The 14,241-nt window shown below is 41.5% G+C and overlaps 2 protein-coding genes across 7 annotated transcripts in view; one reads left to right on the forward strand and one right to left on the reverse strand.

Annotated features, from left to right (window-relative positions):
- Positions 1-8,116, forward strand: part of LOC124116814 (cilia- and flagella-associated protein 70-like) — a 46,144-nt gene extending 38,028 nt beyond the window's left edge. For all 6 annotated transcript variants that reach the window (XM_046478338.2, XM_046478336.2, XM_046478340.2 and 3 more), the window contains 7 exons: positions 11-157; positions 870-1,090; positions 1,820-1,972; positions 3,741-3,902; positions 5,175-5,264; positions 5,923-6,072; positions 6,647-8,116. In XM_046478338.2, the coding sequence (XP_046334294.2) occupies positions 11-157; positions 870-1,090; positions 1,820-1,972; positions 3,741-3,902; positions 5,175-5,264; positions 5,923-6,072; positions 6,647-6,727 (1,004 nt within the window). In that variant the 3' untranslated portion in view covers positions 6,728-8,116. The remainder of the gene's footprint in view (positions 1-10; positions 158-869; positions 1,091-1,819; positions 1,973-3,740; positions 3,903-5,174; positions 5,265-5,922; positions 6,073-6,646) is intronic.
- A 1,500-nt stretch (positions 8,117-9,616) lies between these two features.
- Positions 9,617-14,241, reverse strand: part of LOC124116815 — a 32,799-nt gene continuing 28,174 nt past the window's right edge. Inside the window, exon 3 of the mRNA XM_046478341.2 lies at positions 9,617-11,874. Within this exon, the coding sequence (XP_046334297.1) occupies positions 11,567-11,874 (308 nt within the window). The 3' untranslated portion in view covers positions 9,617-11,566. The remainder of the gene's footprint in view (positions 11,875-14,241) is intronic.

Genomic DNA, 14,241 nt, shown 5'->3' on the forward strand with positions numbered 1-14,241 from the left:
AAACTTTCAGAAATTGAAAACACTGAGGGAGGGTTGTCTATTCCCATGATACCTGAGATCAAACAGCCGACGCCCACCAGTGACAGGGGGAATAGCTCTGCCAAGTCCACCAACCGCTTGTCGGAAAAGAGGGCGTCAGCAATAGGGAAGAAACCAGGTGAGCTATATGTTGAAGAAGTCTGTCAGGGAAGCATGACACAAGTAATGTGTTCTTAATTCTTCTCAAGGTTTTACATACTATTATATTTTTATCAAAATCATTCTGCAAACATGATTTCACCACTTCATCATAATGTGGACGTCCAGGGGAGGTAACTGTCGTATAGACATGCATGGGGCTATCAGGATACTTGCAGCACATAGTACTTTAAGTTTGTTTGTTTGTTGTTTAACGACTCACTCAGCAAATCAGCGTTAGAAATTGGCACTAGTCCTGTAGTCCTTGCCAAACTGCCCAATAGTTAAGGTATCATGAGGACTTATAGAAATTTGCCATTTTTAGGGTTTTGCTATATGTTATTATTATAAGGACTAGTGGACGAAAAATGTTAGTTTCTAGAGCTGCAAATACATTTGCGAATCCAGAGGTGGGGCATGGGGTACGGACACCACCCCTCTTTTGACAACCAAATTTTTCACGTTGTAGACAGTAAAATTTACTGAGAGAGGCTCTAGACCCCTCCCTTCTAAAAGTGCTGCATCCGCTCTTGTATTGATATACGTTACTTACACTGTGCTTTTATCATTGTGGAAAGACAATTGCATCTGGAATTATACGATTTTAGACGTGAATACTTCTATCTGATGCTGTGTTATGACTGAGCTATTGTTAAACTCACTCACTCACTCACCCTGTACAATGTGGACAGCACCCCTACCAACAGGCCAGCAGAAGCCCAAGAGTCAGGAGAGTGGGGTCGGGCTTCTCTCACGCCCTGCCAGCCAGCAGAAGATGGCCAGCCAGCGTGGCACCCCCCAGCCAGCGGAGGACGCCCCCGAGGACATCCCTCCCCGCGAGCCGACGCCCATCCCCGCCTCCAGTATGTACATGCAGGCTGTGGACTGGCTGCTGGAGGTCAAGGCTGTCCCGGTAAGCTGGTCTGGATCAGGTCTTGTTGCATGCCGTGTCCCCCCAAAATTGGAAGTTTTATGCCATATATTGATATATCCACTCAAAAGAAAATACATGATACATGATACAGTAAACATAGTTTTCTGTATGTTGATATATCAATGAATTATGAATTATTCTGTTTGCGTATAGATTGAAGATTGTATAGATGTAGATCTGCCATTAGTCAAGTTAAGGCAAAATGTGATTATGATCAATTTAAATGTTTGGAATATGATTGGTTGAACTAGGTCATGCCCCATAATGATCTACTGTTCCCTGATTGGCAGATTGTAGAATGGGTGGGGCTTGTGTTGAATTAGTAGCCAGAGCGATGTAGCTGATTTCATATTGCTGTTTCTAGTTTTTTGTTTGTAAATGAATGAATAAGCAGTTTGTGAAGTTATTATTGTTGATGCATTTATTATTTAGAATTGACTTCAGTATGTTTTTGTGTTGATGGGGTTATAAACGTAAAAGCCGCTGTGCAGTAGTGGTGGTGATGATGATGATGATGATGATGATGATGATGATGATGATTAATGAGCACTTCCGGAGATGCCGATATCATAGGTGGCAGTTGTGCATTTACACAGTTTGGACACCGTATTTTACGTTTATATATCCATAAACACAAAATATATTGATAATCAAAATGACAATTTGACTTCAGTTGAATGATGTCTGTTATGCCCCTCTTGTCTGTAGTTCACAGAGCGGGCTCTGGGCCACGAGCTGCTGTCCCCGATGGGGGGACCGACGCCCGGATACCACATCGCGCTGGCCAAGCTGAAGCTGCAGAAGAGGGAGTTTGCTGCGGCAGAGGAGCAGCTGAGTGAAGCTCTACAGACGGAACACCAGGTGAAGCACAGATACGCTGTGGCCATGGTTATAATAATAGCAGGCCATTTATATTGAACATATTTCCACACCACATGATCAAAGCGCTATTATTACCCTGGTCACTGGATCAGTGTGCACTCAAGAATCATTCTCAGCTCCCTGGGGAGTATACAAACCATGCTGCCTGTTTGGCGCTAGAAGGTTAACACCCACATTGCCATCTCATCCTACCGGGTACCCATCCAATGCTGGGTGAACAGAGGCACATTTTGAACAAAGTTATGCATGTGTGTTACATGTCTTCAGGGTGGGGCAGGACCAAAGCCCTAGAAACTCTCAGGAGTCAGGCTGATAAAACGTGGTCACCCATCCAAGGACTGTCCAGTACCCACAAACGTATTGAATGGGTGCATAATATAATACTGCGTCCCGATGGAAGCACACTAATATCCATTGTTCCAAATTCTTCCCAAGAAATATAGAGTTCCCATAATTAAAGTATTTATTTCATCTTACTGTAAGGTACACTACACCATTCCTTTACTTTACAGGACCATGATATTTCCTGTAAGGACCCCTGAAATGAGTAACTGGGTGTCCTCTCAGAGCTCAAGATAAGCTGCGTATCTGCATAAAATATGCATCAGAAATGCAGAAATATGCAGTAAAATAAAATCCAAGCATATCAAATACGCAACGAATATTACAGATACGCTACAAAAATAAAACTTGTGTGTATCATCAAAATGTTGTGAAGTAACCCTGCGTATTCGATTAGCAAATCAGCAACCTATTTTGAAATTATAAACGGGCATTCCGTCAACCTTGCCAAACTCCACAATGATAGTTACATCATGATCATTTGCCATCACACTTTCTTGTGGAAGTATCGTGGTATTTTTGAGTCCCACACGACACCAGTTTGCAGGGACTAGATGAATAGTGTTTTTAAATATTTAACTTAAATACCCACATGTGTAAAAACTAGTGGGTAACAGAAATTTGAATACCCAGATAGAATTACTGATATCCAATTATTTGAAAATGCATGGGTAAAATACCCACAACACCAAAAGCTTATCTGGAGCTCTGCCTCTTGACTCCTAGTTTTGTAGGTCAAAGTAAAACCCAGGGTTAGATAATGCAGGGTTGTGGTGTCAGCGCTAAGTTTAACATTAGAAAGCTCATGCCATGTGTTTGGTTACCAATTCCATTATGTGTGGTCAGATCTACAGGTGACAAAGTTCTACATTGCAATCGCACTATGTTTACCTCCCAATTGTAGAACAAATCCCGGAAGCTCTCAATGAAGCCGTTAAGCCCCTTGGTAGTTGTGTCGATATTTATTTCAAAAACATCTTATGACATTGAGTTTCTTAAATTTATTTCATAATTCACATTTTCTTGCATCTGGTTATGAACACACAAGTGAATAACAACAAAATCGCAGTCTGAGATTGTGTTTGTTTCTTTTGTTTGTTGTTTAACGTCGCACTCAGCAATATTCCAGCTATATGACGGCGGTCTGTAAATAATCGAGTCTGGACCAGACAATCCAGTGATTGACACCATGAGCATCGATCCACGCAATTGGGATCAATGACATGCTTCAACCAAGTCTGCAAGCGTGACTACCTGATCCCGTGACTACCCAATCCCATTAGTCGCCTCTTACAACAAGCATAGTCGCTTTTTACGGCTTGTATGGGTTACTGAAGACCTGTTCTACCCCCGATCTGAGATTGTGCATTATTAACACACAGCTAATGGTGAGTGTTGGTTTCAGAACCCCGACGCATGGGCCTTGATGGGTCATGTGAAATACCTGACCGGTGACACGGAGTCAGCCCGGGACTGCTATGAACGAACCATCACGTTTATTGCCGACGCCTCTGAAATGCACTCCATCTACTTGAGACTCGCCTCTGTCTATCTGCAGGAGGGCAGGGTATGTACGCCTCACACGTCACGTCTATTGCACCGAGATATTTCTCATTTTAGATGTCATTTTAATAATAATATTTTTATGCACTTTAAACTCAGTACACGAGGTGAATACTCACAGATCTACATAAAATAGAGGAAAACTCTATACAAGGTTACAGATACATGACAAATAGATGTGACAGATGGTGTTGATTTTAGAGTTGATATAAAAGTCTGAATAAAATTATATACTGCTATAAAAAAAACCCAGTAAAATAGCAGCATAAAGTTTTTGAAACGTTCTTACAAACAATACAATGTTGTCCATAAGGCTAAAACAAATAATAGTCTTGGATCTCAGGCACCGCACGTTTCATTTTTATTTCCATTTTTAAAAAAATAACGTCTTCACATTGTGAAATATAATCGAAGCTCATTGTCTGCACGTATCATGCACACACTGGAAGACCAATGGCAGTCAATTACTGTATTCCAGTATTTTACTCAATAAGGAATACATTGATGTAGGGAGGCCCTTTCCCAGGTCGCCTGTACACAACTGTTTATTTGGTTACATACTAGTTTGAACTACCCAAAAAAGAAAAAAAACCTCCACCCACCCGCACTATATAATCAAAAGCCATTGCCTGAGATTCAATTATTATATTTTTTTAAGCCCAAACAAATTATTGTCTTAATGTTCTTCCAGCTGCCTATCTAAGACTTTCAAAAGTTACTGAGTTCAATATTAATACCTCATATTAATAAAGTCATATCAGATGTAAAGAAAGAGGTCAGGATCTGGCTTAAGACATTCACCAAAATCTTCTCGTCAGATGTATACCACCCTCTATTGCTTGTCTGGAGCATGGCTGGCCCAGTCATCTAAGACACCACGATTTGCTGTGCAGAGTTGCGTCCCTTGGGCACATCAGAAACCTATGATTATGGGTTCGAATCCTGGTTCGCCATGATTATGTTTCTAGGTTTGTCAGCACCATACCCGTGCTTGTGGGTTTTACCGAAGTGGTAAACGTCGGAGACCTGCATCACATCGGGCTTTCCTCCCACATTACGCTGACATGCTGCAATATAACTCGAATGCTGTTAAAATCGGCGTTATACCCACTCACTCCCTCACTCACTCACTCACTCACTCACTCACTCACTCACAAGATGAAGTAACAAAAGTAGATCAAATGGTTAAATGTGTTCTGTTGACAAACCTTTTATTCAGGGTGATTGATGGCCAACGAGATATATCCTCACTGTGATACCTATGTTGTTGTTTTAGTTCCAAGAAGCCAAAAATACCTTCCTCCTTGCGTGCAAGAAATCTCCCTCATGTGTGTCGTGGCTCGGCGTGGGCATCGCCTGCTTTAGGGTGAGTTCAGTGTCGGGTGTGTTGTAATTGAAGTTTATTTATCCCCAGACACGAAGTGGAAGGAGGATATTTGAATGGGTGCTGTCCTTCTGTCTGTCCATCCATCACATTTCATTTCCTGAACAGAACTCAAAAACCAAGAGAGATATTTTGACCAACCTTGGCACATAAAAAGGTCTAGTGGTGAACTGGTGCCTTTTGACAGATTGGGATTTCACCAAAAAATATTTTTTGAGTTTCCATGGCAACAACTTTGACTTAGACTGAAAAAGGTGGCAGTGCTCCTTTCCAGAGCAGATCTTGAAACCCGTACAATATTTCTTCACCAAACTTGGCACATAATAGGTTTAGTGGTAAACTGGTGCCTTTTGAAAGTTTGGGATTTTTTAAATAATTATTTTTTCGAGCTTCCACAGCAATGACTTTGACTTAGACTGAAAATGGCGGTAGTGCTTGTTTCCAGAGCAGATCTTAAACCGTAAATATTTCTTGCCTTGCACACAACCAGACATGTCATATTGGTCGGGGATATTTCATGCTTGTTTCTATTTCAACCTCCTTGAATCCATAAAGCATGTAATATATGAAGTGAGACACCATGTGAAACTGTAGGTAGGAGAATTGTGTTCTACGTGTGTTTCCACCATTTTATCTCCAGCTTGGTGAGCTGACTGAAGCAGAGGATGCACTATCTGAGGCCAACGTCCTCAATAACAGTGACCCCGAGGTCTGGGGGTACCTCTCCCTGGTGTGTCTACAGACACAGAGGCAACTGGAGGCGGAGCAGGCATACAAGTATGCACTGAAGGTGAGTGTCTGTATGGTCGGGTACTGTAACACACTGAAAGTACTTGTCTGTATGGGTTGGTACTGTAACACATGAAAGTACTTGTCTGTATTGTCAACATGACTTCTTCCCAAGGCAGGGGGTACGTGTGGCCCAGTCGTCTGAGGCGCCACGCTTCACTGTGCGGAGTTGCGTCCCATGGGGACACCAGAAACCTATGATTGTGGGTTCTAATCCCAGTTCGCCCCGATTATGTTTCTAGGTTTGTCAGCACCATACCCGTGCTCGTGGGTTTCACCAAAGTGGTAAACGTCTAAGACCTGCATCACTTCGGGCTTTCCTCCCACATTAAGCTGACACACCATGATATAACTGGAATACTGTTAAAAGCAGCGTTAAACCCAACTTACACACTCTTCCTGAGGCAAGGGAGGTAACGCTGGATCTGCCCTTGTGTTACCCTGTGTCCTTTAGAGGAATTGTGTTCTGAATCTGATTTAGTTTCTACCCAACTATTTTGCCTCATGACTATACTGACTGTCACTGTGTTGAAAATATGTGAATAGATGAGTAAGACGAAGTTGTTGTCTTCCAGCTGAGTCTACAGGACAATGATCTGTTGAGTGAGATCCACCAGATGCAGCAACATGTTGGATTTGGGAATCCCCAGTTTTAAATCCTCGTCATTCCTCATATCGACTTGCCAACAGAAATATGAACATCAGCCTGTAGTTTTCAGGACGTCCATTGTACATTACTACTTAATTGTTCCATGCTTTGTGACCTAATATTGTGTTAAGGGATACCATTTGGTTTATATACTCCATATTTGAAGATGATTTGTTTCGCATTTCTGAATCACGTTAACTGCATGATTTCAACAACCTGGATGTTGTGTTGTGCCCTTGATAATCGGTTTAAGTATTACAGCCTTATGTCTGTAACAAACTGCTTCATAAGGCCACAATAATTTAAATATTAGATTTTAATCCCCCAAAATTTAAAACTTTGAGGGGAACCCTTTTATTGATTACGTAATAATTGTGTATACACACTGTCAAATACCATTACCACGGATGTAGTCTCAAAATAGGTCTCCAGCAACCCATGCTTGCCGTAAAAGGTGACTATGCTTGTTGTAAGAGGCGACTAACAGGATTGGGTAGTCACGCTGACTTGGTTGATGCATGTCGTCGTATCCCAATTGCGTGGATCGATGCTCATGATGTCAATCACTGGATTGTCTGGTCCAGACTTGATTATTTACAGACCGCCGTCATATAGCTGGAATATTGCGGAGTACGGCGTAAAACAACAAATCACATGAAGCATTAATGTTTAGGACGGTGTATGTAGTATGTCTCATCAAGTAACAAAGGTTTTTTCTTCATCTGTGGGAGGGGCGGTCGGGTAGCCTAGTGGTTAAAGCGTTCGCTGGTCACGCCGAAGACCCGGGTTAGATTCCCGACATGGGTACAATGTGTGAAGCCCATTTCTGGTGTCCCCCGCCGTGATATTGCTGGAATATTGCTAAAAGCGGCATAAAACCATATTCACTCACTCACTTCATCTGTGGGTACTTGGGAACAGTAAAATTATTGAAGGTAAAGTGTTTGGTAGTGAAGCAAAGATGACTCTCTAATAATTTATTTATTATGGCCTAACTACATTAATATCTTAATTGATTATCTTATAATAATAGATATACTCATCAATAACCAAATCAACTGTTTGATTATTGTAGGATATTATCAGAAATCATTTTTTCTTGATCATTCTTGAATTAGCTCAGGCTGAATCAGTTGCAAAGTGTCACAAATATTGTCTATATCCCTTAAACACCCCCACACCCCCAGTATTTCTGTGATATTGTATATAGAACTGTGTACATAATAAAGAAATCCTTGTTCATTTTTGTGAATCATGTAACATACATGTATGTAAATAGATTGTTGACACTTTCTTGATGAAGATTTGTTATGTTAAGAACTTATCTGTCTGGTAGTATTATGTATTTATAACTAATATTTATATGAACCATGATATAATAAATGAGTGAATTAAATGTTTGATTGATGTTCTGATTCAAAGCAGCCACGTGTCTACTTGTTTGATATATGCATGCGTCATTTTCCTTTCATCTGAGAGGTAAAACTTGTTGGACAACATTCTAACATCAAGGGGAGATAACTCTAAAGGGATTGCTGACAGGTCGTGAGAAAGACTATCTACATGTGCCGTACGTGTTTTCAAAAAAGTTTCTTGCCGTTTCATCTTGAATTCTTGGGATTATTTCTCGCCCTTATAAATTGTTTAGGCACATGTTTCAGACAAAATAAGGTGGGAAAACAAGATCGTTCGAGGAGGTGTATTAGCTAACACTCGAAAGGTATGTCTGATGTATGTTAGTCTGCCAGCGTCTTCACAAGTCGAAACATGTTGTTACCAGTGTGACGACATTTTGCCGTTACCTCGCGTAGTTAAAGAATGAAATGAATAAACATACGTTTTTTCGGTTGAATCGGAATATCGATGATGCTAAGTGTACGAAATTTGATTACATTTTTTTGTTTTGAATGTTGTTTAACGCTGCACTCAGCAATATTCCAGCTATGTGACGGCGGCCTGTAAATAATCGAGTCTGGACCAGACAATCCACTGATTGACATCATGAGCATTGATCCACCCAATTGGGATACCATGACATGCATCAACCAAGTCAGCGTGCCTGACTACCCTACCGTAAGTCGCCTCTTACGACAAGTGTAGTCGCCTTTTACGGCAAGCATGGGCTGCTGAAGACCCGTTCTATCCCGGAACTTCACGAGCTAAATTTGATTGGTACAAATATATACCAGCTTGAATAACACGGGTGAAGTTTAGCTGCGAAATCCTAGAATTTCGTGACGCCTGTATGACGTTCTGATTTTGCTCCGGGGCGGTCGGGGAAGCCTAGTGGTTAAAGCGTTCGCTCGTCACGCCGAAGACCCGGGTTCGATTCCCGACATGGGTACAAAGTGTGAAGCCCATTTCTGGTGTGCCCCGCCGTGATATTGCTGGAATATTGCTAAAAGCGGCGTAAAACCATACTCAGTGAGTCAGTCAGTCTGATTTTGCTCCCGTCTTCACAAGCTCTAATTATGCAAATTAAGAATGTCGTGGCAATAATTAAACTCCCTTATTTCCAAACCAGTTACATTTAAAAACAGCCAAACGTTGCCATGGAAATGTATTTGTATATACAAGATGTTCGTCTAAAAACACGAGGGTCGAGTTTGAATATCTGATTTTCTGCCTCGTCCACCGTGTCTAATAAAGATTGGTGAAAACAGCACCATAAATGAATAGTTGAATTTCCATTTGCCGTGTGTTTTTACCACGCAAACTATACTATATACTAATGTATGTTTCAACGACTTACGTCTTTGAGAGCATCGAGACATCAAAGAGTAGTTCGCTTGCTGACGTTTTCCTGCGATGTCGCTTCAACCATAACGTTGTGGACTGAGGGTGTGGCGGACACAATCGGCTACCCCCGGGTCAGGACACACAACACAACTCCCCGGAGTATTGATATATTTATTGTAATGTATAACATTGTGTAAGGGTATAAAGTATAACATACAGGTATATTGTGAACACACTAAAACAAACATTGACACTGGCCACTTTACCAAACATACAGCTACATTGGGATACATCACAATAGAAAACAATGGCTTTACCTTCAAATCACCACTCTCATTTAAAAGAAGACGCATTGAAACAGATTTCAGATGAATAAACATTTTACACGGAAGATACTCAAAATCGCTCTTATCTGAAATGCCGCATGGCCAATGATTTAGTTTCCACGTTCTTTGGTTAACTCATCCAGCTTTTTTGTTTGTCACCTGTAAATATTTTGTAGGTTTTACCTAGAGCCTATCGTCATCATTTAATTAGTGTTTGCTTCCCATCCGACATTGAGAGGGAACGGTTTTTTACCTCTCATGATATTAACGCGCAAAGAATGAATAATATTTAATCAATCAAAGACATTCATTCAATGTTTATAAGATATCTTATTCATAATGTACGACCGACAGTTTATATAATTGACCACAACACGTGGAAATATCGACAATGTATTCTCATCACAGTGGCTTTTCATTGTACTGTAATACTATAACACACACATATTATTTCAGATAATTGCTTGGCCAAATAAGCAACTCTATAATGGTACTAGGGACCAACTTTTTCATTTCCAGGAAGGGACTGCTTCAAGAGATCCAGCTAGCAATTAGGTTTTAATCCTGAGACGCAATTATATTTTCCCATTATTTGCTGGAACATATTATTTATGAAAACAAAACCCAAACAATAGCCTACCCCCGAATGATAAAATTGTCGGTCCCTTGTGGTGAGGAGATAAATGATATACTGAGCAGTGAAACTCCCATTACCATACGTCTGACCTGGATGAATTACACACGTGCGAAATCTACAACAGAGAGTCTAACACGTGGTGTAATTGCATATATACAACAGGCACAATCTATACATTGTATATATGCATGTATATAACTGACACGGTTAAAACATTGTATAAATGCATATATACAACCGGTACGACCTCAACAATAAATGCATATATACAACAGGCACGACCTATACCTTGTATACATATATATAGCTGACGCGATCTAAACATTGTATAATGCATTTATAAACAGATTTACAAAAACTCGACAGACGCTAGGACAGCACGTAAAACACCACTATGTAGTTTGGGTTACCAGAGCACCTTTTGTTTCCTTGAGGACCATTGACAGATGTGTGGGACAACACTATTCCAGGTAAACCAGTTTAACCTGATAACGTGACTACATGCTACACAGTGTGTTCGTTAAATTAGATCACTAGGGTGTCATACCCTTTAATTGCTGAGACAAGAAGAACAAGCCACGTTCTACAACACTGTCACACTAAAACACGATCATGTGAAATAGTTGGCCGACGTTTTGAATGTACATGCCAATAGTTCAAAACCGTTTGAGTGAGTGAGTTTTGTTTTACGCCGCTTTTAAAGTCTTTCAGTTGTTTGACTTTGTGACACTATTTTGGCGAAACCCATAACTAGGGGTTAACCTAGAAACCTAATCGGGGCAAACCGGGATTCGAACCCACGATCATAGGTTTCTGGTATACCTAAGGGACGCAACTCTCCACATCGAATTGCATCCCCGAGGCCAATGGGCCACCCGTGCCCTCTAAAGCGTATGAACTATGTACAAATACTTGACTCGTTTTAAAAGATCTGGATGTGTGTTGTGACGAAATTGCAAAAGAAAGCTGTATTTTGTGAACACGTTAATAGTAAAACGAAGGGCAGATTTCATATTTCAGATTTTGATAGTTAATACCGACAGCCTTTGCATGACTTATACCGAATCTGTCTTGTGATCATTGTCTACGCACCTGACCAAGCTCATGTTTTTGACAGTCTTGTATTTGAGCAAACGCCGATCATCTATTCAACGTCCAAGCCAGGGTTGGAATGTCCGCCAAACTGGGAGACATCCGTCCTTATCATGTCTCGCTCCACCCCCTCCACAGCATACAACTTGTTGCTGTCGTGGTCCACGTAGTACCCCGATGTCGTGAAGCGCTCAGGGCTGAAGTTGGGTTTGTTGATGGCGGCGATGAGGAGGACGAGGAAGCCGATGAAGTCGAATCCGGCGCCGATGATGCAGACGATGAGGCACCAGCCGACCGCCCAGTCCGGTGTCTGACCGATGGTCACACCGTAGACCACGACCCCGGAGATGTTACAGAGAGCTGAAATGGGAGGTATTTATCAATGTCTTGACAAAGTAGTGAGCCTTGCTTGACAACGGTATAAGGATCTATGCCGAAACGTCGCCTTTGAAGTAAATACAGAACTTGCTATCCATAACTTGTGTCTACTTTGTCATCCGTCAACTTCTAAGTAATGCCTATCAAACAATTTTTCAACGGCGTGTCCACACTGCACAATAAAAGAAAACGTGACACGAAACAACCCTCCTTTGTATGCATGTAGACGTTTCCAGCCGCTATCGCCCGGAATGTGGGATTTCCGGATTAAAAAAGGGCTCAGATTAATCGATTTCCACTGAGAATCTATTAGTTGCCGTTTGACCAGATGTCCACATAAGCGCTAATACTGACATGGACACAATGTGTAGAATTTAATATTCCTGGACAACCATATCCACCATTCCATATCTTTCATTCAACATCCATATCCACCATTCCACATCCATACCAACCATTCCACATCAATATCCACCATTCCACATCCATATTCACCATTCCACATCCATTCCCACCATTCCACATCAATATCCACCATTCCACATCCATATTCCCATTCCACATCCATATTCCCAATTCCACATCCATTCCCACCATTCCACATCCATACCCACCATTTCACATCCATATTCACCATTCAACATCCATATTCACCATTCCACATCCATATTCACCATTCCACATCCATATTCACCATTCCATATCCATAGCCACCATTCCACATCCATAGCCACCATTCCACATCAATATCCACCATTCCACATCCATATTCACCATTCCACATCAATATTCACCATTCCACATCCATAGCCACCATTCCACATCCATAGCCACCATTCCACATCCATAGCCACCATTCCACATCAATATCCACCATTCCACATCAATATCCACCATTCCACATCCATATTCACCATTCCACATCTATATTCACCATTCCACATCCATAGCCACCATTCCACATCCATAGCCACCATTTCACATCCATAGTCACCATTCCACATCCATTCCAACGATTCCACACCCATAGCCACCATTCCACATTCATAGCCACCATTCCACACCCATAGCCACCATTCCACATCCATATTCACAACTCAACATCCATATTCACCATTCCACATCCATATTCACCATTACACATCCATATTCACCATTCCACATCCACATTCACCATTCCACATCAATAGCCACCATTCCACATCCATATTCAACATTCCACTTCCATATTCTCAATTCCACATCCATAGCCACCATTCCACATCCAAATTCACCTTTCCACAGCTATATCCACCATTCCACATCCTGATTCACAATTCCACATCCATTCCCACCATTCCACATCCATACCCACCATTTCACATCCATATTCACCATTCAACATCCATATTCACCATTCCACATCAATATTCACCATTCCACATCCATATTCACCATTCCATATCCATAGCCACCATTCAACATCCATAGCCACCATTCCACATCAATATTCACCATTCCACATCCATATTCAACATTCCACTTCCATAGCTACCATTCCACATCCATAGCCACCATTCCACATCAATATCCACCATTCCACATCCATATTCACCATTCCACATCGCTATTCACTATTCCACATCCATAGCCACCATTCCACATCCATAGCCACCATTCCACATCAATATTCACCATTCCACATCCATATTCACCATTCCACATCCATAGCCACCATTCCACATCAATATCCACCATTCCACATCCATATTCACCATTCCACATCGCTATTCACTATTCCACATCCATAGCCACCATTCCACATCCATAGCCACCATTCCACATCCATAGCCACCATTCCACATCAATATCCACCATTCCACATCCATATTCACCATTCCACATCTATATTCACCATTCCACATCCATAGCCACCATTCCACATCCAAAGCCACCATTCCACATCCATATTCACCATTCCACATCCATTCCAACGATTCCACACCCATAGCCACCATTCCACATCCATAGCCACCATTCCACATCCATAGCCACCATTCAACATCCATAGCCACCATTCAACATCCATATTCACCATTCAACATCCATATTCACAACTCAACATCCATATTCACCATTCCACATCCATATTCACCATTCCACATCCATAGCCACCATTCCACATCCAAAGCCACCGTTCCACATCAATATTCACCATTCCACATCCATATTCAACACTCCACTTCCATATTCTCAATTCCACATCCATAGCCACCATTCCACATCCATAGCCACCATTCCACATCAATATTCACCATTCCACATCCATATTCACCATTCCACATCCAAAGCTACCATTCCACATCCATA

This window comes from Haliotis rufescens, unplaced genomic scaffold, assembly GCF_023055435.1.
Source record: "Haliotis rufescens isolate VD_foot unplaced genomic scaffold, xgHalRufe1.0.p SCAF_72, whole genome shotgun sequence".
Classification (NCBI taxonomy): Eukaryota; Metazoa; Mollusca; class Gastropoda; order Lepetellida; family Haliotidae; genus Haliotis; species Haliotis rufescens.